General features: G+C 53.0%; 9 protein-coding genes across 9 annotated transcripts; 3 read left to right on the forward strand and 6 right to left on the reverse strand.

Annotated features, from left to right (window-relative positions):
- Positions 1 to 650: 650 nt before the first annotated feature.
- On the reverse strand, positions 651 to 1,643 carry CkaCkLH20_03412 (uncharacterized protein; the record flags this gene model as incomplete). The annotated part of the gene is made up of 1 exon (XM_038886131.1): positions 651 to 1,643. One exon carries the CDS (start codon positions 1,641 to 1,643, stop codon positions 651 to 653), a length of 993 nt encoding a protein of 330 aa, XP_038748640.1.
- Positions 1,644 to 2,693: 1,050 nt separating this feature from the next.
- Positions 2,694 to 4,115, forward strand: CkaCkLH20_03413 (uncharacterized protein; the record flags this gene model as incomplete). The annotated part of the gene is made up of 1 exon (XM_038886132.1): positions 2,694 to 4,115. The coding sequence occupies one exon, from the start codon at positions 2,694 to 2,696 to the stop codon at positions 4,113 to 4,115; it is 1,422 nt and encodes a 473-aa protein (XP_038748641.1).
- Positions 4,116 to 5,106: 991 nt separating this feature from the next.
- On the reverse strand, positions 5,107 to 6,460 carry CkaCkLH20_03414 (GEgh16 protein; the record flags this gene model as incomplete). The annotated part of the gene is made up of 3 exons (XM_038886133.1): positions 5,107 to 5,858; positions 5,925 to 6,275; positions 6,349 to 6,460. The coding sequence occupies 3 exons, from the start codon at positions 6,458 to 6,460 to the stop codon at positions 5,107 to 5,109; spliced, it is 1,215 nt and encodes a 404-aa protein (XP_038748642.1).
- A 3,257-nt stretch (positions 6,461 to 9,717) lies between these two features.
- CkaCkLH20_03415 (gcn5-related n-acetyltransferase) lies at positions 9,718 to 10,362 on the forward strand (the record flags this gene model as incomplete). The annotated part of the gene is made up of 1 exon (XM_038886134.1): positions 9,718 to 10,362. One exon carries the CDS (start codon positions 9,718 to 9,720, stop codon positions 10,360 to 10,362), a length of 645 nt encoding a protein of 214 aa, XP_038748643.1.
- A 170-nt stretch (positions 10,363 to 10,532) lies between these two features.
- On the reverse strand, positions 10,533 to 11,789 carry CkaCkLH20_03416 (oxidoreductase; the record flags this gene model as incomplete). Its single annotated transcript, XM_038886135.1, has 1 exon — positions 10,533 to 11,789. One exon carries the CDS (start codon positions 11,787 to 11,789, stop codon positions 10,533 to 10,535), a length of 1,257 nt encoding a protein of 418 aa, XP_038748644.1.
- Positions 11,790 to 13,513: 1,724 nt separating this feature from the next.
- Positions 13,514 to 14,420, reverse strand: CkaCkLH20_03417 (uncharacterized protein; the record flags this gene model as incomplete). Its single annotated transcript, XM_038886136.1, has 2 exons — positions 13,514 to 13,805; positions 13,870 to 14,420. The coding sequence occupies 2 exons, from the start codon at positions 14,418 to 14,420 to the stop codon at positions 13,514 to 13,516; spliced, it is 843 nt and encodes a 280-aa protein (XP_038748645.1).
- Positions 14,421 to 15,008: 588 nt separating this feature from the next.
- On the reverse strand, positions 15,009 to 17,249 carry CkaCkLH20_03418 (uncharacterized protein; the record flags this gene model as incomplete). The annotated part of the gene is made up of 1 exon (XM_038886137.1): positions 15,009 to 17,249. The coding sequence occupies one exon, from the start codon at positions 17,247 to 17,249 to the stop codon at positions 15,009 to 15,011; it is 2,241 nt and encodes a 746-aa protein (XP_038748646.1).
- Positions 17,250 to 17,919: 670 nt separating this feature from the next.
- On the forward strand, positions 17,920 to 21,616 carry CkaCkLH20_03419 (checkpoint protein kinase; the record flags this gene model as incomplete). The annotated part of the gene is made up of 3 exons (XM_038886138.1): positions 17,920 to 18,912; positions 19,060 to 19,447; positions 19,497 to 21,616. The coding sequence occupies 3 exons, from the start codon at positions 17,920 to 17,922 to the stop codon at positions 21,614 to 21,616; spliced, it is 3,501 nt and encodes a 1,166-aa protein (XP_038748647.1).
- Positions 21,617 to 25,342: 3,726 nt separating this feature from the next.
- On the reverse strand, positions 25,343 to 26,186 carry CkaCkLH20_03420 (uncharacterized protein; the record flags this gene model as incomplete). The annotated part of the gene is made up of 3 exons (XM_038886139.1): positions 25,343 to 25,429; positions 25,750 to 25,855; positions 26,038 to 26,186. The coding sequence occupies 3 exons, from the start codon at positions 26,184 to 26,186 to the stop codon at positions 25,343 to 25,345; spliced, it is 342 nt and encodes a 113-aa protein (XP_038748648.1).
- Between the last annotated feature and the right edge of the window lie 300 nt (positions 26,187 to 26,486).

The following is a 26,486-nucleotide window of genomic DNA, read 5'->3' on the forward strand; positions in this document are numbered from 1 at the left end:
TGGGATTTCTGCTTGGTGTCTTCCTTTAGTCGCTTGAGGAATGCCAACACCCCCCGAGAGTCTTCCCTGTTTGTCGACTCGTCAAGAGCGTCAATGACGACGTGGATTCCTTCGCTGCCTTTGGTCAATGATTCTACCAGGCAGTCATAAAGCTGACCAGATATTGGCCGAGTTCCTTGATGCTCGCTTGTGCATCGTTTCCACATGTTTTCAACACAAGCTTTGGAATCTTGATGTTTGTGACAAAGTTGATGTACAAGTGATCCAGCGAGGCTGTCAAAAGTCTGCTTCCCTTCGTCGCTGAAAGAGAAGTAGAAATATACCAGAGTGGATGGAGCAATGTCGTCGATGATGGTCGAGCTCAAGATCGTCTTCCCACATCCTGCCTTGCCATGTAGCCAAAGGAAGCTCCCTGGCTCTTGCTTCCATGCTACATATCTGTGATCATTCAGGAGCCAGGTCCCCGACCCTGCATGGCGGCAATTCCGGGCGGCGTTGTGGTTGGTTGCAGGATTTGGCGCATTCAGCCAATTGGTGAGTTTGTCGTCCTGCCGGTCGCTATACATTGTGTCTTGAACCTCCTTGATCTCTTGTATGCCTTTATGCACTTGAAACAATCAGTTACGGTTGATTTTCAATGTAGTATGCTCCTAACCTGATTCAATTGCATCGACGATCTTCCTCTCTGCCTCAATCTTGTTCTGAGGTATGCGCCGCAAAAGCTCAGCCGCGTAAGCTGCAGCTGTCATTGCAGCGTAGCCACGCCAAATGTCATTCTTATGAGTGTCGGAATAGTCGCAGACGCCCCGAATCACCAAGCAAGGAAAGTGGTTCATCAGGCCAGCAGCTTCCATCTCAAAGCAAAGAACGGCCTTCTCAGCTGCGAGACGGTCGCGGATAGTGGCATCCTTCATAAGCTGGTTTGCGGATGCGATGAGGCCATAGTGTATGGCTGGGTCATCGTCTTCGTCCTCGTCCCTACGCTTGCGAGGGACAATCTTGTTTGGGTTTGTACCGCACTCAGATTGGCAGTCGTTGACGCCGACGGGGTGGATAGCGTTAGAACGATAAAGAACATCGGTTCCAGGCTCTGGACGCTTGTACTTCTTCAGTCTCCTGTTCTTGTCGAGGATCCCATCAATGATGTCTCGAAGGTTATGGCCTTCTGATTCGTGATCAGCTTGTAGGCTCGTAACCGCTGTCCTCACGAAAGTAGGGGGTTGGTCCAAGTGCTTTGTATGCTGGAAAGCTTGCTCTTGGATTGTCTTGCCGAAGTCGTATTGAAAGACACCGCTGTTGCCGTTCTTCGGAGAGCTGACGACGACGTCGCCAAGCCGGATGTCGTTCTTCGACGTAGGAGCACCGCCGCCAATGCCCACCATAAGTCCGATTCTGATGTTGGTAAAAGTATGAAGCATGTCCCGCGCAACTGCCGTTGCCGAGCTAGTGCCATACTCGCCATCAGGTAGCACTGCAATAACCACATTGTGATTCCCGATTTGACCGAGCTTGTAGCTGTTGTTGTCGTGCGCGGCGACGAAGGAGGGAGGTTCATGCTTCTTCTCTAGGAACGATTGTGCGGCGACAAACTCGGTTTTGATCGCGCATATCCAGCCCACAGTGTACTTTGCTGGGTCGGACATCTCGACAGCGCATCTCAGTCGCTTGGACAAGCCAAGAACAGCAACTGAGGAGTGAAGGCGAAAATGAAGCTGAACTAACGAGATTTTCGCACCGTTGTCGAGTTGAAAGAGCGGGAAGAACAGGCTCCCTCTTCCATTTCTTTCCGTGGGAGAAATCAGGCTGTGCTGCGCCGCTCTGCTGCCCACCACATGACACCTCAGAGATGTCTAGGCAATGAGGGGTTTCCATATGTGGTCGATCATTGGAGGAATTCGGCCGCCTTGTGGGACAACGTGAAAACAAGGCGACCAATCCATTCCTTGGCTGTTGGTCCCGTATGAAAGTCATCCCGAGGCATGGAGGATGAAGATGACGGCGATACGCACCGCGATTCTGATTGGCTGCTCTCATAGCCAAGTAGGCACGGTGGCGGTGGCATCTTTCTTGTAAGCCGCTGTCAAATACGTTTCATTTGCAATCAGACGATTTCACGGCCTTCGTCTAACTGCCTGGAGAAACGTTCGCCCACTTTGGCAAGTTTCGAACACTACAGCGTTGTTGAATCACTAGTTCAACCCATTTTGGCTTCACATACACATACATGTGAGTTTTTAGAGGCCCAATCACATCATTGAAGAATACAACCAATCAGGGCCTTTTAATGACATCTGCTTCTTTTCGACGTAGTTTCAAGCGTAACCGTCCTCTGACAAAAGATCAACTCTCTTGACTCTACTGGCCCAACATGACCTCCATGTTCTCTTTGCTGAGCTTTCCTACATAATTGGAGTTCTTTTCGTTAAACTGCCTACGTAGTATTCGGAAAATTAAACGTCTGCCACATACCACGGCAGTGGTTTTAGCGCAAAGCTAAATATCGTTGGCTAGGTGACCGAAGGATCTCATCTTACATAATTCATCCTTTGACCGTGCTCGAGTCTCAAGTTGCCTCCTTGCTCTGTTGCCTAAACTGCCTCCCTACAGCAACAGTATTCACATCACTTGGATATTTCATCGCTAAACAAGCAAATACTCATACGTCGATCTCTGAATAACATCAAACTTCCAAAATGCAAGACCTTCCCGATCATGTATGGTCCCTCATCTTCGACCACCTCGAGTACCCCATCAGAGAGTCAAACTTCTCACACGAGATCAAATACACGCACCATGGGTCTGGAATCGAAGCACTAAACCGGCTCTGCCAAACCTCCTCCCGGTTCCTGCCCCTCGCTCAGCGGGTCCTCTATCGCAGCCTGCCATTCATCAGCCCTGCCAATCAGAAACGTCTCCTAGATACCCTCCACAAGCACACTCACCTCAGAGAGCTTGTCCAGTACATCTTCATGGGGGACGGCATCATGTCCCGTAACGAGTTCGTCAAGCTAATCATCCCGTACTATTCCGAGACACTGGAGCGGGCTTCGTTCGTACCAGACGGTCTCGAGGCCGCGATCAAGGGCGTGCCCGAAGGCGAAGAATGGCAGGATTCCGTGACGGATATCTGGTTCGCGTACTGCGCTATTCTGCTGCCCAACTTGAGGCTGATCGACTACGAGACCCGAAACTTCGACGAGCACTTCCCAGCCATTATTCGCAATGCAGCGAAGCGGAGGACAGAGGCATCTGTCGCACCGCGGGAGGCTACTTTGGCGTCACAACCGCAGCCCGGCTCGGTCGCGTCATTGCCACCTTCCCAACCGCTTTCCAAACTGAGAGAGTTCCGCATCAGCAATCAAGACACGGAGTTCGCGGTGCGGCTGGGTGGTATCCAGGAACTCTTCCTCCTACCGGAGCTGCAGATATTCCGTGGCTGCGCCGTGGAACTCAAAACCAAGCTGGCAAGGCAAACACCTCGACCAATAAGCACCCTGAGGCATGCGTACCTCGATAACTCTCTCGCCGAAGCCGCCGGCGTCGGCGACCTCCTCCGCACATGTCCCGACTTGCAGACGTTGTCGATATACTGGGGATCGGCCACGGTGGGCGACAGCGAACTCAACTTTGATCACTTCGGCAAGGTCCTCCGGGAACACGGACAGAACCTCGAAACACTGGATCTTGACTGCACGGAATGTTTCTCGTATGAAGGGGGAGAATGGAATGGCAAGATCGGCGACCTCACGCCCCTGAAGCGTCTGAAGTATCTCACGTTGCCCCTGGATATCATGCTCGGGAGCGAGGATGAGCTTAGCGGGATGGACAATATCGGCGACAGTGACGACGAAGGTGGTGAGAACGTCGAGACTGTTCCGATTACAAAAGATAGCTTGGAACCGCTTCTGCCGGAGTCCCTGGAGAAGTTGCGGTTTTACAGCGGCTACGACGAAGCTGACTGGGTACGCGACAGTATTCAGGGTGTTCTGTCTAGTCAACGGCTGAACCAACTCAAGAGATTGCAGTTTGATCTTGGCGTGACGCTTGATGTGGGATGGGATAAGACTGGTTGGTTGAGCAAGAGAGCTGCTGGCCATAAGCTGTTCTATAGATGAGTGAAGCTTGGTTAAGTCTAGAGCTGGGATAACGAGACACACACATCATCTTTCCTCTTCCTTTTTCGGGCAATAAGTAGCCAAGATGTCTTCCTAAAGTTGGCTTATACACGAATCTAGTTTGTTAGTTTAGTTGGATGGTCACATAATGAACACCCTGTCTGGTCGGTGAGGCGTCTGGGTACAACGTTGGAGACATTTGTAGAAAAGACTTCAATCCACCAACTCGTGAACAGACTGAATTCAATCGAAATCATCAATACGATGTGCTGTCTGGCTTAGAATTGCCAGTTTTGTAGCGATACAACTTACCCCTTTTCATGGGTTATCGATTGCGCCTCGGCTTTAGAATGTGACTAGAAGTCGACGACCGCTTCTTAGAAAACACCCATACCTCCTGTTTAAAGAAAAGGAACAAGAGAGAGGGTCTTCAAGCTTCGCCCATATTGAAGATGGCCACAGTACACCAAAAAGCACATGTCGTCGCCATATACGTCCAAGCTCAGATCAAGTGTAGTTCAGGGACGACATCCACTCTCATCCGAGGCCCCTCGGTCCCGAAACGACCTCCGAGCCGGTACCTGACATCCTCCGACGGGATACTCCCCCTACATTCATCCCATTCCTCCCGCCTCTTTCACTCTCATAGGCTCATGGGCCAGCAACAAAGTTGACTTCCGTAAAGTTTTCTCTTTTTTTTTCATAGTCTTTCTCTAAACGGATTTTACATCTACTACACGACCGGGATGCAATAAACCTAGTCCAACTTTTGTGTGTGTGCCAGTCCACCTAACAAAGCACTCACACGCAAAACAGGGAGACTCCACCTCCTGTAACACACGCTGTACGGCTCTCTTCTTAAGATTTATTTTCGCTAAACTAAACGACCAAGAAATATTGGGATATGTGGTGTGAACAGGCTTTCAAACATTTGCCTTCCGAGGCCAGAACGGAGCGCGGAATAGACCCCGTCTCTTTATCTAAGCTCCCTTTAGTTCTGGGGAGCAAGGTTCCTCCTGGCCACGAATGAACGGGCGAGGTCGCGCTTGTTGTTGTTATTGTTCTGGTTGCGGCCACGTCCGTTACCACCGTTGCCGCCGTTGCCTCCCGTCTGAGCGTTCGCGTTGCCGTTGGCGCCGTTGTTGCCGTTGGCAGCGTTGTTGTTGGCGTTGGTGTTCTTGCCGGCCTTCGCAGCGCCGCCTCCTTGGGTGGCACCGCCGTTCGCGTTACCGTTGTTCGCGTTGGCGTTTCCGGTGTTCGCATTGCCGTTGCCGGTACCGGCGTTGGCGCCGTTGTTCTTGCCGGCCTTGGCAGCACCGCCGCCACGCGTGGCACCGCCGTTACCGTTCGCATTGCCGTTGTTGTTGTTGTTCTTGCCATTGTTCTTTCCGTTACCATTGCCATTGTTGTTGTTTCCGCCGCCGTTGTTGTTACCGGTGTTGGCATTACCGGCGGGACCAGCGGCTTCCAATGTGGCGTTATTGCCGAGAAGCTCCTTAATAGCGAGGGCGCCCTGCTCCGACTGAGACTTTGCCTCTGCGTTGGCCTTGAAGGCGGCGGGAAGATCCGCAGTGTTCTTCTGGACCTTCTTCAAGACACCCTCGAGGTCCTGAGCCGTGGCGATGTTCTGGGGAGTGTTCTGCTTGGGAGTAGTGTCGGTCTGCTGGATGGCGACGCAACCACCAAAGGGACCAGCGGCAGCGGCGTTAAAGCAGCGAATGGTGCAAACATCTCCTGTAGAGGCTAGCATGTGTTAGCATCACCTGATATTCCTCCCAGTTGCCCTCTCAAAGAGTCGAAAAGACGTACCTCCAACGCATGCCATGTCTTGCGGCAACTGAACCTTGAGGTTGATGATGCCATTCTGAGGCTGGGCCTCTTGAATCTGAAGCTTGGTCTGACCCGAAGCGGCGTTGGCGTTGCTGGTCTGGTCGAGATCGCAGGTGTAAGGTCCGGCGCCGTCTTGGCTGACTTGGGCGATCTGGATGTCGACGGTGCTACCCTTCGTGACCTGGGTGACGGTCTTCGCGGCCAACTGGTTCTCGGTGTTCTCGCCGATATCGATGTTGCCGCCGAGAATGGTACGACCGCATTCGTTGACGACGTTATCGGTGATCTCCTTAGTGCTGATGATGTTGGCATCGGCCTGCTTCGTGTTGACTATTGAGTCGATGTTAGACCCCTGATTCATTCCCATCTGCCGCACTGATGAATCATCGTCATGAAGTCTTACCTTGGAAAGGCAAACTGGCAGCGCCCTTGCCCTGCGCCTTGAGAATAACACCTTGAGCTGAGGCCATCGCCAACAGGGTGGAGGCCACCAAGGCCTTCATAGAGGTAGACATGGTTGATTGCTTTGCGAATGAATCGAAAGAAAGAATAAAAGTCAAAAAATTGGATTAGAATGAACAAATGTGTCCAGCACCGTGTTGAAGGGAACGAAAGAGGTTTGGGCCGAAGAGAAACAGACCGGCTGGGAAGAATTCGACGAAAGGAAAGTGTGAGCGAGCGATCCAAACGGGAGGAGCACAGGGAGGCCTGTTTTTACCCGAAGAGCGAGCCTATTAAGTTTTATAACGGGCTTGACATGGTTGCTAAGGTTCGAGTTGACTTCCCTCCCCGTTGAGGATGACAAGACGAGTTTCTTCCAGGGTAGAGCTTGTTTCGACAAGGGGCAAAGGGGTGGTGAGCATGGTTTGCGGTCGAGAATGTGTAAGCGCTTTGGTGATGCCTCTCTCAGGAACCAGGTTACGCTGGGCGCAGCTGGGAACGCTCTCCACTGTCGCCTCGTCGAGTCTCTCCGTGGTTAGCGACATGGGCTGGCTTCGTGCCAGGCTCAATTGTTTCTCATCTGCAAAATATTGCGTGTAGCCAAGAAGAACTCCAAGCACAGATCCCGTCCGCAGCTCCGACGATCTTCTGGAACGGATGCCGTCGCGTGGGTGGAGATGGCAGTGGGTACACGGAGGTGTTGGTGGTGTGCAAGACCGAGTCTTCTCCGTGGGGAGCCAGTATGGCGACCACCCTTCTTACTTTGCCGAGAGGCCTGTCCACTTCAAAAGCAAGGGATGTTTAGGCTCGAGGCGACAGGGCGGTTCCGTCCCGTTGTATAGGGTTGCGTCGCGTTGGCTTCCAGGTTGTGGTAGCAATGGGCAGATGTCGCTGGGAGTCCAGACGAAAACGGGGCTACAGCCGCGTTTCAGGCCCCTTTTGAGATGGTCCATCATGGCCATTAATGGGCCTTATGTGCCCCCCCTCAACGTTGACAGAGCCGCCCAGTCGCATCGCCCGAGATGGCACCTACACGTGTGGAAGGCGGCGGCGGCGGCGAACCTCCGATGGCAGCTTTTAGCAGCGGGAGAAGTTCAGACGGTCCATCATCCATCCGGCCTGAGACGAATGCGTAACGCCCAGGAGCCCAGTGACAGGATCTCTCCTCTCTTCGCTTCCAGCTTCGCCCTCCTCGCGTATTTAGTCCAGCGGGTTCTCCGCGATGTCAGACCGGCTGAGATGGAGTCGTCCCAGCCAGTTCCAGACCATTGCCCCATGATTGAGGCTGGAGTTGACTGGAAAGTTGGCCAGCCGTGATTTAAGGTGATTGGGATCCCGTTTCCATGCCCTGGACGGTGGATCTGGATGCTCCCTCGATAACGTTGTTCGGAGCCCGAGGGACAGTCCTTCAGCTTGCTCGGTACTCGCTTTTGAGACAAGCTTCGTGAATAAGGTCGAGACTAAGGGGAATTAATAGATTGAGGGCGGGAGCTGCCATATTGCGGTGGGGGAAGATTTGGGCTGATGGAAGTGTGGACGAGAAAGGAAAAAGCAGGCGGAGAAGTCTCTGGGGGCAGTTGGATCTCGCATTTGGGGACACTTCAGGGTTGTCCGGGCAAATGGAGACGCAGGGTCCAGCACCATCAGCCGCTGACTGCGGCACAACGTCGTCATCGCATGACGCTGAAACAACCATCTGGCCAGCGTTTGACCCATCAGCGCTGCTTCGCTGCTGAGCTTTCTCTTAGTCAACCGTGTTGACTCTCATTTTCAGTGCACACTTAAAGACTACGGCTCCATGCTGTTCTGCATCCCACCACCAGGCCGTCGTTCTGGTGCTTTCGTTCCTGAACTGGTCTAATCCCGGGCCTTGGCCGCGGCCGAGATTCCGGGTTGCCCCTTTCACAGACATGCCACCCCATAAATTCTGTCACTCCTGCATGTCTGCTTAGACGGCACAGCAGCCAGCTGAAGTCTGCGTCAGCCCTTTAGCTATGAGCCATGTAATCGTCTATTTTGATATTCGTCGACTTTTCAAGTTGTTCAAGTCAAAATCGTATGAAGAAAACCCTACAAGATTGGTATGAAAATCAAACTACTTCAACATAACGAGTGAAGTGTGTTGATAATGTTAGTGGGCCCGACTGCAACTCGAAACCTCACCACGGCTTCTGTCGTTCCCTCCGCTAGTGAGACGCAGAAGCGTGATGCTTCAAATATGTGGATGATCGTGATGTCCGACGTTTCCTATATTAGAATCACTTTTGAAGTGCCGCTCATTCAGTAACCAGGTCATGGCTGGCCGAGTTCTATGCACCGCACATGGGTCATCGCGGTCGACTCCCACGGACCAGAAACAACTGCTTGCCCACGAGATCTTGAGTAAGTGGTTCACTGCGAGGGGGATGACAGGATGAACTTTATTGATATCGAGTAGTGGGAGCAAACCTAACTCCAGTCTTTCCAGTTATTAAGCTCGAGGGGCCCCTCAGTTTGATTTGCAGATTTGCGGTAAGATATGGAGCAGTGGAAGCTTTATCGGTGCGGTCCTAACGCACTTTGTCTGTAAGTGGTTGTGATCACATACAGCAACAGCATTGTCCCACTCAATTGAGGCTTGTTCGAGATGAGCAGCAGCTACTTTCGTTTCTCGACAGTAGAGGTTGACTTGGTGTTCACGATAACATGTACGCAGGTGAGTCATCTTGGAGAAAATATTAGCATAGTGAGACGAGTCAAGCAACTCTAGAATCATACCTCCTATTTCCAATATCGCGCTCACAAGGGAAGAGGCCATGTCGTGATGCGGGCTGAATGGAAAATTGTGAAGTTGGAGAGGAAAAATTTCAAGACCACAACCCTTGTCAACTGAGGCCAAATCGTGCAGGAAACGCGCTAGAGGATTGCTGCACCGCTGTGGTTGGCTTCAGAGTCATACGTACGCCCGTTCAGCCACTGTAAAGCCCGTTCTTCCAGCAAATCGGGAAGGTGACCAGGAGACCCCCAGCGTCGCTTTCATGAATGAGATTCTTTTTCATGTAGGATTTCTACTTCTCGTGAGTCACACGTTGCAGAATTATGAGAGGTTTAACATGAATATTTGTCGACGACTCGTTCACTAGATTGATAGAAATATTATTTATGGCAGTGTGCCTCACTTCAAGAATTCGTCTCAGCACTCATCTCAGCTCTCATTCAGCACTCAACACTTACACCATCACTCACATCACCACTCATACCGGCACTTACATCAACTCTAAACTCATCAGCTTCATTCAAACATTCCACGCACAACACAATTCATATTGGGAATCCCAATACAGTCTTCAAAATGACGGCCCCTTTCCCCCAAGAAGCCTACAAAATAACAACTCCACGCCTCATCATCCGCAGCGGAGTCCCCGAAGATGCCGAAGCGCTGTACACCCTCTTCTCAACTCCCGAAAACCAGCCGTACGACACCGTCCAGCCCGACATCTCGCCCGAAGTCATGAAAGGCCGCATCGAACGCTGGAAGCCACTTACCGCTGCCGGAAAGAACGCCTTCATGATGGTCACCCTCCGCGAAACGGGCGAAGTCATCGGACAGGGCGGGTACAACTGCTTCGAGGACGCGGATGGCAAGTCCGTCGCGAAACAGGAGGGGGAGGACGAGGTTGGGGGTCGTCCGTATCTCACTGATACTGGCGTCGTTCTCGACCATCGGCACTGGGGCAAGGGGTACGGACGGGAGACCCTGTGCGCCAAGGTCGAGTATGCGGTCGAGGAGCTCGGGTGTAAAGTTGTTCGCGTCGAGACGGATGAGAAGAATAGGCCGTGGAGGGCGCTGATGGCGTCTATGGGACTGGGGCATATCGAGACGATTGGGGTGACGAGTTATGATGAGAACACTATCGGATGTGTGTACAACATTGATGTTGAGACATGGAGGACCGTAAGAGAGGATATGAAGAAGAACGGGAAGTGGCCCCTGTGAGGTTGCTTCTCAGGCATGTTAGATTGTATAGATATCTAGACTACATGGGAAAAATAAGATCACATCTACGAGAAAATATCAATCGTGAGCTCGAGAATTGAGTAGGATATTTGTCAAACGACAAGGAGTTAAGGGGTGAGATCTGAATATGAATTTTGTCAACAACCACTTCATTTCGCAACTTCCCCGACCTCGAACTTAGAGTACTCCGGCAGCTTGAAGTCTGAATCCTCAACACTGGTATCATCCGAAAACTTCTTCGCAAACCAAGGGAACGTAACAAGCCTCGACATTCCCGCCAAAAACGACTGCAGCACCCACCTCTTCCACGCCGGATCAGGGTGCATGAAAGCAGGAAAGAACCACGGGATATTCTGCGTCTCCTCAACATATTCCCTCAACTTGTTCTCAAACTCATCAAACGCCTTGCCTGGATGTTCGCCCTGTGCCAAGTTGCCCAACTCTCCCGCGAGAACATACGCCCCTGAGATGGCCAATGAGCACCCCATGCCCGTCAAAGGCGAGGGCGTCCACGCCGCGTCGCCCAGACATACCACTCTTCCAGTGGACCACTTCTTCATCTTGATCTGCTGGATAGCCTGGAAATAGTAATCCTCAGACTGCTCCATCGCATCCAACATCCTCAGCGCCTGCCACCCTGCGTCCGCGAACTCCCTCCTGACGAGTTCCTGCTGCGTCTTCCTGTCGCTTCTGGTCGCCTCTTGCCACAAGCGTCGCTGTGCGTCGTTCAGAGGCATGCGGGTAAACATGGCTCTGATGGTTCCGTGAGGATCGGGGCGCAACGTGACGATTCGGGACCCGAGACCAACAAAGACGTTCCACCAGTCGTCGTCTTGCGGCAGACGCGGAATGGTCGAGTACACGACGTACATGTCCTTATCGACCACCGTCACGGAGTCCTGCGGGAAGCACTGCTTCCTGATCCGGGACCACTGTCCGTCCGCTGCGACGAGAACGTCGTACTCGTTCACCTCGCCGTTGCTCAGCTCCACCTTGACGGACTTCTCGTCGTTGGAGAGGACTTCTTTGCTGGTGACGCCGAAGAGATACTCCACGTTCGGGTGATTCTTCGTAGCCTCGTAAAGAAACCATGCTAAGTCCCCTCGGAGAATCTCGAATTCGGATGTAGGGCTGGCTGAGCCGCTCTTGACAGGGAAGGGGGCGAAGGGCTTTCCCTGGGAATCGATGAGCTTGGTGCCCTTCTCCGTCGTGTTCCACCTTTTCAATTCGTCTATGAGTCCCATCTTCCTGATGACTTTGATGGCTCCATAGTTGACGTCGATGTTGTGCCCCTGTCTGAGGAGAGAAGAGCTTTTCTCGAGGATGGTGACGCGGGCGCCGGTTCTCGCGAGGAACCAAGCCAAGGTTGGACCGGCGACGCCAGCTCCGCTGATGAGAACGCGCATGATGATTCCTGATATGATGTTGAGAGTAATAGACGACTCATCTAATGGATGAAGAGAATATCAAAGCTGCAAGGGCTTGGAGCAAAGACGATTTCAACCCCTATTAATACTTACGACGTTGTTGGCCGCATTAGTACTAAAGTGCTTACCGTCCTAGCGCTTCGGGGCGCATTCCGTGTCACGCCAATGATGATGAGAAGTCTAGGAGATTCGAGTCCCTTTGTTTCAAGATGTCAGAAATTTAGCTGACCTACTCACATCAAAGTGAAGGTGCTTTCAGTTGCTCTTGCTTTGCTGTCGTTTGACTCAACTTCCGACCCAGTCCATACGTTCCCTAGGAATCGCTTCATCGTGAGTGTTTCCTGAGCTCACCCAGAGTAGAGCTTCGGATCATCTCAACGAGTAGCTGATCAGTCATGACAGGAAAGCAATCATTTTTACTACAGATCGACGATCTGTCTTGAGGGAGAAGTCAGACGTGCAGCGGGTTGTCCCGGCGCGGCGAAAGCTTGTTCGTCCGTAGTCCGACCGACTGAAGTTCTCGGCGCCTGGTTCCGGATTCACTCCGTTATTCCACCGGTGCACCTCCGAAGGCAACCAATAGATTGATCCCCTATGCTAAGGCGGGCGTTCCTGAGGAATTTTGGAACGAAGAGTCGGGTCCCCGGCAGCACACGTGGATCGGTAAAGACGGCAACGGTGGCTGACGCTAGACAAATGAGGTGCCGCCAGAGGGGACTCCCTTTGAAGTCGTTGACGTCTTCCATACCAAGTATCTGAAGAGCGTTGCACATAGCCTCCTGGGTATTCCTCAAAAGATTGGGGATCATTACGAATTAGGCCGAAACTGAACGGGAGGAATGCGAAGAAATAGAATATGGCCCTTTTCATTGTTGAAGTTCTGAGCAGGATGTCTCATCTCAGCTCAGGAACGGCCTCTCCCCAGGTTACTCGATGTCCTGCAGTGTTGAATTGAGAGAGTAATTTTCAATTCAACTTCGAACTTACAACAATTTCCAAAGCAATATTGGCTGCAATGGCGATAACCTTTGCGGCCATGATGCAGTACTGAGGTGACTGGGTGTGATCGCTGAAACTATTGCTCTAGTCCAGCGTCAGCCGAGCAATACAGATTCCATCGGAGTATCTGAATGCAACAAGCCTATTCTGAAGCTCTATGAAAACATTCCATGTATGATATTAGACTAGACGCATTAGACAAGCTGAAGTTTGCCTAGAGTCTGTTGACGCGGAGCCTACACCAATCGGTTATCGAAGCAAAGCGCATCGCCAACACGTTCATGCCAACGTCGAAGCTAGGGCCGTCATTCAGACCAAGAGCATCTTTGCTTGAATCCCGAGAGCAGACGAAGTTCATCTTGGACAGGACCTGCGTCTGACCACAATAGTCTTTCAGGGTTCCCGTGCAGTCTGGAGGGCTTTGAGGAGTATTTTTTGTTGATTTGGCTTCAGTATCTGCAAACTTTGAGCTACCCTTCGTCTGAATTCATTTTCACGCTCAACCCTTCCACAAACATCACAAAAACGCCAACGCTGTGCCAATATTGAGCCATGACGACCTTACAAATGCAAGGCTTCGTGGCTCGCTTCAAGATCCAATAGCGTCGAGAGCAGCCACCTCCACAAGGGACCATTGGAGTCGTAAAGTCCTGGTGAGTGAATGCTGTATCTCGTGCCAGGCGCCTCTTCGCCTCTCACCATAATCAGTTCATGTGCTTGCCCTCCCCTGGCCTCACCCAACACGCAGAGTACGCGACCTTGACGAACGTCGGCTCAGTTCGGTTCGATCCGTAGATATCCTTCAGGAAGTCCGCGCAGTGTTCCGTGTGATAATTGTTGACGATGACAGCATCGAAGGTCCTCCTCTCCTCGAACAGTGTCCAGAACTGCTTCTTCCACAGCATCGAGCAGTGGTTGACGTGGTCCTCGATCGAGGTGTAGTACGAATCGTGGTCGCCCATCTCTTCGCGGGTCAGGCGTTGCGTGAGGTTGACGCTGCGGGTACATCACTGATCAGCCACAATTCTCACAGATGCTAGCGAGATGGTAGTAAACTTACTCAGCATACGCATGCCATGTATCGTCGTCCATGTACTCTTGCTCAAACTCCCGATCATAGCACGGCGCCGGCACCCAGTGATTCAGCAGCGTATCGTACCAGCACCCATTCTTCTTCGCCTCCTGCGTCGAGTTTCCACAGCTGACCAACTGCGCGCCAGAAGTCACATTGTGCGTCAGCGCAATGAAGTCCGGTCCCGGTACGGTGCTGCCCGCCTTGCCGTCCTGTCCCACCTGCGGGAGCGGCGACGGGAGACCCTTCGAGGGCGAGGACATCGACGGCGGCGGCGTCGGCATGGCGGGACTCGGCGAGTCTGTCGGGGCCTGGGGTCCAGGCAGGAACGAGAACGCCAAAACCCAGACCAGCGACGTCGCCAGGAAGACGAGGAAGTCCCGTAGATACCTCCGCGTGCGCGACGTCTTCAGCGCGTGCTGCTGGTGCAGGATGGCGTTCTCGTTCCCCCCGCTCTCCTCGTCTTCCGCGGAACTTCTCTTCGTGGGGTCATCTCGGAAGCCTAGAAAGGGCTGGCTGTCTTCCGTTTCGGGCTTCATCGTCGTCGATGTTGGGTGGAGTTGATTACCGAGAATGCAGCGTCGATCCGTTTGTCTGGGGAAGAAACAGCATGTGCTCTAAATTCTCCGCCGAAGAAACAAGAAAAGTCTTCTGGCGTGCTGCCATGAGGTACTTGATTTCAATATGTACATAACGTTGAACCTAAGCGTTTCATCGTTTTATGTAGTATGCGGGCGTCTTGCAAGCAGACCTGCGCGACGTGGACGATGCCAACCCGGTTTCAGAATCATCTGAAGGCACGGCGCTCGTCCACGAACTGTATTCCACCCTATGATCGGCCTCGTGGCCGGGATAATGGAAACCATGGGGATGACGAAACGTGGTTGAGACGTCCGCTGCAGGTGTTCTTTTGATCTTATCGTGCACCGCCTCAGTGCATGTTTACATCCGAACTTGAACTCGGGCAATCCTTCGGCACGGTGGCTCCACATCGCCGAGCGTCGCGGCATCGGGCCATGGTCCGGACGACGAGCTTCGGTCAACAATCACAAAGCAGAACGAATGATCAAGCTACAATTGCGGTGAACAGCTCGTAAGTCTTCCTGTCTGACATGATGTTTTCGTCTTTAACCCATAACATGAGTCTTTCTCTTCTCTGACTGCCATTCCCGATATCTATCAATGCGCATGCGGCACCACATGCCATCAACGTTCACCTCCATCCACTTGATGTGGCGTCCAGGCTGCCGTCTCTTCTCAGCCCGGCGAAACGACCACGCGTCAACGCCGATTCTCTCGGGACGAGGCCAAACTAAGAAGGGGATGACCTCAAACTTCATTCCGGCCACAGCAAAAGCTTCAGCCAAGTGCTGCGCAGACTTTCCAGTATCCTTCTCGAAAATGGGAGACTTGACAGAGACAGTTCGCAGACTTGGCAATTTACCTGCCATTCGAGATGACGCCAGGAGGGAGAGCATGATGGCAAATGGCTGCGCACTAGCATCAAGAGCGTTTAAGTCGCGTAGAAGGTACCCATCAGGTCCTGATTCGATCCAGTGTCCAAGAGATGACACTCTGTCATCCATGGTCCAGATATCATCAAGCGACAGTCTCTCCAAGTTTGGTGGAAGACGGTCGCAGATGTCGGCAGTCATCATGTCGCCCGGGTCTTTGAAAAGACAGGGGACATTGGTGCGCAGGTCGGTGAGTTCGGCCATGCCCGCCAGCCAGTCGGAGTTTGGTTCATCACGGAAAAAGAATCTCGGGTTCGTCTTGGTCAGCAAAGTGAGCGAGCGGAGACGCGGGCAGCTGTTGGGAATGGCGTCTGATATCCGGGCAGTTTCTTTGCTTCCTCGGAAACCACCGTACTCGTCAATGGGGCCTGGGTCGTCGCAGTCAAGATCGATCTCAAGGGCCCTTAGATTGGGACAACGCCGCAAGATACAGCACAGGGCGGATCCCGGCATCGTCTCATGGTGAAAAGAGAGTGTCTCGAGTGCGAAGAAGGGCTCAGACCATGTGATCTCGTCGAGGTATCCCCACTGAGTGGTGTCGGAAAAGGTTGTCAGGGATAACAGGGAAGGCAACGCAAGTAAGCTGGGCAGATTGAACGGCCAGAGTCTGGGTCGAACAGCGCTGTGGATGAAGTCGAAGCATCCCTTTTGGTGGTGCATATCAAGACTTCGCAAGCAGGGAAGGAGTTGATGTTGACGATGGTGCATTGCCTTTGTGGCAGTGTTGTCGTTGGTGTTGTTGTCAGCCACGAAGTTGTCGGAAACTAAGAGGCCTCCAATGGCCTCACAGGTTGTGTCGACTCCGCGAAAGAGTGAGAGAAAGGACTCGACTCCGTTGCCTGTGTCGTCGATATAGTCTCGATCGTGACGGACGTCGAAGCCGAGCGTTAAAGTCTCGAGGTTTGTTGTGAGAGACAACATGAGGCCAATGAGGGTCTGGAAGACGTCCTCGACCGGTCCCGGTCTTATGGCCCCCTTATCGTCAAGGATACCAGAGCGTTTGACGACGCTGGCATGGAAACTTGGTATCTTGCTCAAATCGAGATCAAGACATCCATAGAGGCCATCCTCGCACTCTCCTCCGTCGTCCAGAGAAAATCTCAAGTCGAGTTGTTTGACGTAGGCGCGGAGACGGGGGAACTCGACAAGAGATCGCAACAATAAGCCGGCGCGTTTGCCACTCTCGTTATGGATGTTGGAGAAAAGTCGCTGCTGGCTGACGAGTTGAAGAGCACGGCAAGTGCTGGAAAGCGACCACAATGAGAATCGCGTGGTTTGACGAAACAGTTCTTGACACTTCGGGGTCGCCGCCCTGACGGTAAGGTTTGGCAGCTTGGGGTCAACATCGAATGCGTTGAAGATCGAGTTCATAACTTCGTTGGAAAGAGATAGAATTGGAGAGGTGGTCAATTGTCGAGAGGTCTTCTCTTCGGTATCGAGATCGATGACTTGGCTGCAATCATCTTCGGGCTCAACCGGTGAGGCCCAAAAGCAGTCAGGATTCATAGAAAGATCACGTAATCCGGGCAAGAAGTTCACGGATTTCGAGTCCTTCTGGTGGACGCTGTTGATGTTCGATTCATTTGACGACGACTGGTCAATCTGGGAATCGCCCACGGATTTGTCGGTCATGTCAGCTCGCTGGTCGTTGTCACAGTTGTCGCCCTTCTGCGTGGTTGAGACACTTCCGGAGATCGCTTGATTTTCGTCGACACTGCGCTCCTCAGACTGAGGATGTAGCGCCATAGCGGTTGTCTTGTTCACCTCGATGGCGATGGAGTTCAGGTGGAAATGGAAATGGAAGTGGAAGTGGAAGCGGAAGCGGAGGGTTGAAGAGCGGCGTCCTGGGCACAGTTGTCTGATATGGTCAGGTTGAAAGTTTTTCTCGGGATGGGAATTCTAGAGCCATCTCTGCATTTGCGCGGGAAGCGTTTGCTCTCTCCCAAACTGGAAGTTTGCGCTTTGTTGGTGTGGTCAGGTAAGGTAGGCAGAGGCAGGCACCCTACATACCTACCTATCTCTGCCTCCTTCACACGGGTGGTTGCATCATGGGAGGATAGTGGGGGTGATTACCATCAGTTTCACCTCTGGTCTTTGTTTGTATGCACCTGCAGCAGATTCTTCTCACTCTTCTTTTGAGTCAGGAACAGAAGCAGGAGGTCCTGCTCCTGTGCCTTCCTTGCCTGAGAACGAGATGGTTGTGGTGGTGTTGATACCTCCTCTCCCGTCCACGTCCTACCTACACTGTACTGCATGGCCCCACATTACAACGCCCCAATGAACCTACCTTAGTAAGCGATGTGGAGACTGGCAATTCTTCGTTACATAATCGCAGGCTACCGTTGCCCCGACAACGCCCCGTATATTCCCCTGGCTGCTCTGTTATCGTTATCGAGATCACCACAACACTAAACATCCATTTCAATCCCTCCTCTTCCCCCACTGCCCAAAGCGTCAAACAATACACATCACAGCACCAACACAACCGGAGACGCGCGCGCGACCTGCCGCGACGATACTAACCATGGCAGCCTCCGACGACCTCATCAATTTCGACATCATCGAAGCGCAAAAAGAAAACATTCAAGCGCTGCCCAGTGGACGTTCTGCTAAAAAGCTGGCCCAACTCTTCTCACCCTCTCCCCTGCACAAGCTCGACACGCCGACGCCATCAAACACTCAAGATGTGAACGACTGCATCCGCGCCGAGTACGAGGCGGAGATCGACAACATCTCCGAGTCGGACGACCCTCTCGACATCTTCGACCGTTATGTGCGCTGGACCTTTGATGCGTACCCCTCGGCCCAGGCCACACCTGCTTCCCAGCTTCACACTCTGCTGGAGCGCGCTACCAAAGCCTTCATCGGCTCGGCACAGTACAAGGACGACCCGAGATACCTCAAGCTGTGGGTACTCTACATTCAGTTCTTCGCCGACTCTCCCCGCGAGACCTTCCTTTTCCTGTCACGACACAACATGGGCGAGGGCCTTGCTCTTTTCTACGAAGAGTATGCTGCCTGGCTTGAAGGTGCCGGGAGGTGGAATCAGGCCGAGGAGGTCTACAAGCTGGGTATTGAGCGCGAAGCCAGACCCGTTCAGCGCTTGGTACGCAAGTTCAAAGAATTCGAGCAGAGACTCGCACAACAGCCAGAGGAGGCCGTCAGACCCTCATCACCAGCACTTCCCACGATGCGACCCGCTCTGGCCGCAAAGATCGATCCTTTCGCCGCAGCCCGCGCTGCCGCCGCAGACCCCCAGGCGCCCCGCCCGAACCACGGAGTTGGCGGACCTGCCTCAAAGCCTGGAAAGGCCAAGATGGCCATCTTCTCAGATGCCGATGCCGCTCCCCCGGTACTCTCGGCTCACGGAGCTGGATCCAAGGGCTGGGACAGCATTGGCTCGCTGGCCGACAGGAAGAAGGAGAACGTGATGGAGCCCAAGCCGTGGGCTGGCGAGACATTGAAGGCGGGTGGCAAGAAGAGCACTGCTCCCAAGATGGCGATTTTCAGGGATACGGTATGTACTGGGTTCCTTTGCACTTCCCTTTGCCCAGATGTTGATGATTATAGGACTAATCGGTGGCTTTATGGCGTTCTTGTATTTCAGTCTCAGTTGCAGCCCAAAGCGCAGCAACCTCCATCACGATCACAATCACGAGCTCAGATGACTAAGTCTCATATAACCCTCGTGCCGTCCAAGAATCAGATAGTAGTGAATCCTGTTAGTGGCAAGAAGGAACGTATCTTTGTTCGCTTGGAGGCCGTGTACCCTACTCCCGAAGAGCCTGGCTCTGAGCTTGCCTTCGAGGAGATTTGGGCAATGAACCGTGGCTGGCTGGGGCGGAGTTGGGATGATGAGCCGCTCACAGAAAATACCGTACCTGAAGTGATGACCTCGGAGAATTCGGCGATTGACGACCTTGGACACATGATGCAGGAAAAGCTAGCGGTGCGCACAGAAACGGTAATGATGGACGAGAACGGCGCCATCATCAAAGAGAAGGGGAAAACCAAGAAGAAGAAGGTGATGGAGGTCAACGAGACACAAATCAGTACGTTGAACACATCTTCAAGTTCGAGCGACCACTAACAACCACAAAGTCAAGGCGAACCTGGACTCGCCCTCCAGACCGAAGCTCAAGAAGAGAAACACGTCCGAGCCAACGATGACCATCCATACCAAGGCTGCCACCGATGAGATTTATGAGATCTTCAACCAGCCCCTTCAAGCTTCACCTGGAGAAGAGGAGGAAGAGGAAGAAAGTGATGATGATGAGGACGACTACGAAACCGACGGCGACTACACCGAAGCCGAGAGCACCATGACAACCCGTCAAGTAGACATGGAAGATGAAGCGGACGAAGGTGACGAGGATGAGCAATCCGATGCGAAGAGCATCAGCGAGTGGTCCGACTTCTCAACGCGGAAGCATGTGCCTGATGTCAACGGAGACGTGACAGAAGCTGAGGTGGATAACACTCAGGTTTCCGATCTGATGGATCCGAACTACGCCGAGCCAACTGGCCCTTTGTCAGACGATCACACGGCTTCACAAGACGCAAGGGACTCGCAAGGCGAGGAAGACGAGGATGAAGACTACCCGCCCAGAACAAAGACAATGTTCGTTCCCATACCGCCCGAGGATTATGAGCCTAGGACACGGCCGTTTAGGGACGCGGCCGAGGTGGCCAACAACCGACTTCCTTTCATGACACCAATTACGGAGCGGACCGAGTCATCCCTCGCGTTTACAGAACGCAAGGCGAAATACGAGACGCCCAGCCGAGATTATGCTGCCTCAACCATCGATGAGGAAGAAGACGACATGCAGGACCCGCCCAGCAGCCCGCTTCAGGAGGTGTTGAGTGCGTTCAGTCCTGTCAAGATTCCTCAGCCTCTCCTCGGAAAGCCAAAGGCTGCCCCCGCGAAGTCGGTGCCTCAGAAGGGACCCATCATCAAGGAGCTCCAGTGCAATCCTGTTGATGATGCAGTGAGAAACGAAATTCTCTCCAACATCCACCCTCCCCTAAGCTCGTATGCTGGATTCTACGATCACAGGGACGAGAAGTACGAGAAGGGCAACGACATTCGGAAATTCGCCAAAGCCATATCCAAGGCGGCCAAGGGAGACCGCACGAGCAATGCTTGTGCTCTGGTGCCCATTGAGTTCCCAGACGTCTCCACCAAGTACACAATCAGGAAGGAGCTTGGCGCTGGTGCGTTTGCTCCCGTCTACCTGGTCGAGAACTCGACTGCCGATGAGGGGGACGAGGAAGGCGTCGTCGCCATGGGTAAGGGTGCGTTCGCCGTGAACCACCGCACTGCTCTGGAGGCACTCAAGATGGAACTTCCGCCGTCGCCTTGGGAGTTCCACATGATGCGACTTGCTCATACTCGCCTTGGGCCCCAACACCGCGCATCCGCCTCACTCTCGTATGCCCACGAGTTTCATCTCTACCAGGATGAGGGTTTCCTCTTCCTGCCGTTCCATCCTCACGGCAGCCTTCTCGATGTGGTCAACTTCTTCCGCGCCGAACCATCAGCCGTTATGGACGAGCAGTTGGCCATGTTCTTCACAATCGAGCTCTTCCGCACCGCCGAGTCTCTGCACGCCCACAGCGTTCTCCACGGCGATCTCAAGGTCGACAACTGCCTCCTCCGCCTTGACGGCACCGCCACCAGCCACCCCCTCGACGCACAATACCACGCCGACGGCTCCGGCGGCTGGAGCACGCGAGGCGTAACCCTCATCGACTTCGGTCGCGGCATCGACATGCGCAACTTCGAGCCCGACGTCGGCTTCGTCGCGGACTGGAAGACCAGCGCGCAGGACTGCGCCGAGATGCGCGAGGGCCGACCCTGGACCTGGCAGATCGACTACCACGGCCTCGCGGGCATCGTCCACTGCCTGCTCTTCGGCAAGTACATCGAGACGGTGCGCTGCGACCAGGGCGGCATCGGCGTCGCCGGCCGCAGGTACCGCGTCCGCGAGAGCCTGAAGCGCTACTGGCAGACCGAGATCTGGAGCGAGTGCTTCGACCTGCTGCTCAACCCGGGCTCGTTCGTCGCGGCGGAGGAAGACGCGCGGATGCCGGTGTTGAAGAGCATGCGCGGCGTCAGGGAGAAGATGGAGGCCTGGCTCGAGGGTAACTGCGAGCGGGGCGTCGGGCTGAAGAGTCTGATGGGCAAGGTCGAGGCCTTTGCTAAGGGCAGGAGGTGAAGAAGACCTTGGATAACCGGGTATGACTTGACGAAGAGGAGAAGGCGTTTTAGGATTACGAGAGGTTGGGTGCTGTGTTTTTTGAACTATACCACTAGTGCGTTGTTGGCTTTCTACGACTTAATATTATTCGTTTGTATGTCGATTGAACGAACACTGCCTCGTGAACTCTTCGATATGCCGTTATGGGTCAAGGGGGACGTAGGCCATATCCTATCATCAGAAACCTTGGGGATCACGGCGTTCCAAGGTTATGGCGCTCTTAGTTAACAAGGTTCTCCAACATGTATATATATCGAATTATGGCAAGTTGACAGAAGCTTCCTCTAGAAACAGCTGCAAGAGCAGTGTTGGAAACTCTGCCATTTCCCAGATGATGTTCTGCCCACATCAGCTTTGACACAAGTAATGCGCCGGCACAGCGACGAGCTCGAATCGACAAACATTTACTCAAGGCCCGAATACTCCTCCGACGATGCTGAATGACAACGACGACTCCCTCGTCGCCTGGCTTGGTGGCGACGCCGTACTTGAATGAAGTTCGACGATATTGTTTCCGACGATGCAGTGTCCACGTGGACTGGGCAGCACAAGCTATCAGAGACGGAATGCTGATCATCTCACACAAACCGGTATTTCAGTTGAGATTTATAGGAACAGCTGAGGCTTTCGGCGGAGAGTGGTGTAAGGGGATGCGGAGAGAGCGACGAGGTAGGACGTGGGACAAACCACGGGTCCCTGTCTCTCATCGCATGAGAGGTGGACTTGAGTTCGAAAGTAATTAAATCTGTGGCTATAAAACGTCGAACAGCGTCGAAACGATGCGAGTCAACAGATGAATCGGGAAGACGGACATGTTTCCTCGGGACTCTCAGATACGATCCAATGTTTGCCGGGTAGATCACGAAGGGCTAGGAGAGTGTGTACTTGTCTACGTGCATCTTGAGGAAGTGCTTCTTGTTACTGAAGATGTGACACAGTGGAATACTTTGACAACAGCAGGAAAGGACGTCAATGCCACACGGCAAACTTCGCTGTTAAGACAACTGTCGCTCTCGACGTGACTTCTGTGCTAGCGTACAGACGGATTCAAATTTACGAAGAGCTGTGCACCAATCTCGCACAGACAGATGGCTTCCATCTTACTTGCCTTGCGCTATTCCGTTGCTACTAAGCCTCAGTATACTGCCATTTATATGGAGGCATCAGCAAGAGAAACGGCATGATTTCCCAGTGAGAAAGCTCGTGGCGAGGTATTCTTCAGGTCGCCACGCCTGTTCATCCCGATGATATGTTGCCGCGAGTTCGGAATACTGCTCGATTATCTTACACTGTCTTGGTATCGCATTCCGAGAAGTATATGAGGGCTCTAATGCACGAGGTCCCTAGTACAACAAACAGAGCAGATGCCAGCTCTTCCAAGCAATGCGTGATAAATTCCCATACGTTCATCGCGTATGACAGTAGTTGGTCAGGTTATCCACCAAAGTGGACTAACGGCTGGCTGTGACGGGAACAGTAGCGAATACCATATGAAGGAATACCTCGAGAATGCCGAAGAAGGACACCAGTGTCAGATTACTCCAAAGCTCCCGCGCCGAAGATACGTCAGTTGATGACAATGCCTCCCCTGCCGATGATATCGCAACGGCCATTGAAGACATGAAAATCTGATGATGGGACCTCAAGCTTCGGGAAGCTTGTAAGGGAATGGGCCGGAAAGATGATGACGACGAGGACCTTTGAATATATTGGGAATTTCGGCAATGTTGCAAGTTGCTTCCACTTTCTGCATCCTGGTGGTGAGTGTCCCTCAGCGCGAATGAGGGACTGCGCGAGCTGATGTGCTTCTGGGTAGCACACAGTCCCAGGGCCTGTTGATTCGAGATCATCGCTGTGGACTGGAGGTATATATTAGCAGAAGAAGTGAAAGGGAAGGACTCGGCCCAGGCACAGTTATCTCCGTCCTCATTCATCTGCGACAAATAATCGAGCCTCGGCGGGAGTGTAGCTGTGCGAGGTCTCCCCATGTATCGGGGTCCTTGAAAAGATATCCTCGCTTTTTTGAAAACCTCGACTCTTCGTGCAGGTAGTTCACACCGTCAGCAGTTCTCGAAGAATAAGCTCGAGACGAAGATGAAGAGCTATAGCGCCGGCGAACAACCATGTTGTTTGTGGTGACTCGTTACGATCTGCCCTCGGATTTCACTCAACGAATGAATGGACACGCGATACTGCGCTCCTAGACTGTTGGAATGTGCGATACAATGTTTTCAGCTGCCTACCCTGAAGTATTGGAGAATCTCTTTAAAAGACGGAGTCAATCGGGTGGCTGGGTCGCATCTGTCTGGCTGTCCCAGAGAAACAACATCCACTAGGAAAAGGGAAGGGGAAATTTAAACAAGCGCATATCTCGGAAAGTTATCAATAGGAAGGTAGGGGATTTCCTAAGAAGTATATCACAGCCTGTTTGTCCCCGATTGCTTAATCTACAGCAAAGATCCAGTAGCTGAGCACTATCTCAGTCAAGGTAGATTGTCTCAACTGGTCATCAACACCGAAGCAGCTGTCTTTTCTCGGGGTGAGAACGATTCTCTCGTCTTCCAGTTAACAACATTTGCAGACCGTGTTCCCGTCCCTCAAGTATTCTTGTGTATACTCGAAGAATGGAGCCAGACAGAGAAAGTGACAGAAGGTGGACATGGCGAAGATTTGATTCGCACCAGCGCGTCTCCGATTCCGTTCTCTCCCGTCAATGATGTGACCACAAGACTGCGGCCGTGTAACTCGCTTTCGATCTTTCTAGAAGAAAAAGAGCTATCGTCAATGCCTTGATCTGTAACCATTCTTGACCTAACGCAAGTTACCAATGTCCTTAAAAGAGGCTTCCTTTACGCCTTACTTGATCAACTGGCCCCTACGACGGAGTAGTCCTCCCATACAAGAAGCATAGTCTCACGAAATCGGGCCTCAGTGCGGGCTGCGTCTTCGCGAGGATGTGTCCGTCTCCGTCTTTAGCAAGCGAAAGACGGCATATCTCCGGTTTCCCTTGAGTGACACTTGCCGATTGGAAGTTACGTTGCTCCCAGTGAACCAAAGCTTCTGCCAACAGTACGCGGATGAGCATATCGTCGTGTGCGTCTCCGTTCATCACGAATACTGAGCCCTATGGGACGTTTTCCCAGTAGACTTTGTACATCCCAGTAAGAATATCGCAGTATAAGTAGGCGCACATCTGGGGGACTCTTTGGTCGAGCGCCAGATGGGTTGTACGCAGCAACCTTCTCATGGATATCCTTTGAGAACTCCGGAACCAGATCATGGCACCACGCAGTACATAATCGCCAACCTCGGGTATGCAATTCATGATATTCTCTGTCCCTCTCCACTCACGTATGTTGTTACATCCTTGGTATACACACAGTTGTTACATCCTTGGTATACACACATCCCCCTCCCCCCTCAACCATCACGCATCTCAACCAACATCACCAAGAACCACCAAACCACTCTTGCGACTCGGAAGGAACAAAGAAGAATATGTTTGTTTGGGACGTTCGTTCGTGACCATTGTGCTGCTGCTGCTGCTGTTGTATTTTTTGCTGTCCTGTTTCGCCCCCTCAAAACCCTCCGCGCTGCAATTACCACAACGTTATCCGTCCACCCCCATCCATCCTTCCTTACGTCTCCTTTTTTTTCTCCAGGTGAATAAAAGGGTGTGACCGCTTATTTCCTCTTGCGCTCGATGGCGTCCATCTTCTCCTCCAATGCCTGGACGTAGTTGGTCACGCGCTGGACGGCGTTCTGGAGTGCCTGTGGTACACGAGAGTTGGTCAGCCTTGTTTGCTCCTCAAGTCCGGGTCCTGTATGATGACAGGGAAGAGGGAGAGATTATTAGAGATAAAAAAGACAAGAATGCGCCGCGCTGGAAGGGCAGTCTACTAAGAGAATATGAAAATGGTTTCTGCAGAAGTGCAAGAAGAATGTAATCGGCGGCCCCCCCTCTCTAACCCTCGAAGAGAAGAAGAAAGAAAGAAAAAAGACAAAAGAGAAGAACACGAGGAGGCATCATCGAGTCATAGAAAGCCGAGGGGGGGTGTCCGGAGAAGATTATATCAGATGCAAAGACGCACGTAGATATCCTCCGTCAGGAGCTCGTTCGAGGTCTTGTATTCTTGGATGAGGTACGAGTAGACGCCGGCGCCGGCGAGGGAGCTGCCGAGGAAGAAGCCGAAGAGACTGCGCTTATGGTCAGAATAGGTTGCTCTCAAGACACAATTGTATAGTCGTGGGCAGTCGTGTTCCTCCTCGAAGGACGGCACGTGAGGTCGATTGACTTGGGGCCCGGAGACATGACGTAGGGACCAGGAAGCTACGCCCGGAGTGGTGACGGGGGGGGGGGGAGAGAGAGAGAGACTCACCCTCCACGGAAAGCGCCGACGGGTTTGCGGGCCGGCAGGGGAGCGGCGACGGCGTCGCGCAGGGCGGAGGAGGTCTGGAAGGAGCGGGCGGCGCGGACGGGCATGCCGGAGGCGCGGGGGAGCGCGCGGGAGAGGACGCGGGAGGCCATTGTGATCGTTTTTTGGGGGTGGTCGTCGGAGGGAGAGGAGAGAGGTGTTTCGTAGGGGTCGACCAGTGGGTGGTCGCTCGAGATGGGGGTTTTGAAATGAAAAATGAGCACACGCTCTCTGACAAAGGGGTTCGGGTGGTGGAGGTCGGATGGGATGGGATGCGTTGACCAAAAATCGGTTTGGCGATGGAGGTGGTTTAATTCGGGCGAAGGCGGCGACACAATAGCTCGCTCCTGGTCGGCAACGTTTGACTGCGGCGTGCGCTGCTTTGGCTTGGCCTGCGGGTGGCCCATCCATTA

The sequence above is a fragment of the Colletotrichum karsti genome (genome assembly GCF_011947395.1).
Source record: "Colletotrichum karsti strain CkLH20 chromosome Unknown Scaffold8, whole genome shotgun sequence".
NCBI lineage: Eukaryota > Fungi > Ascomycota > Sordariomycetes > Glomerellales > Glomerellaceae > Colletotrichum > Colletotrichum karsti.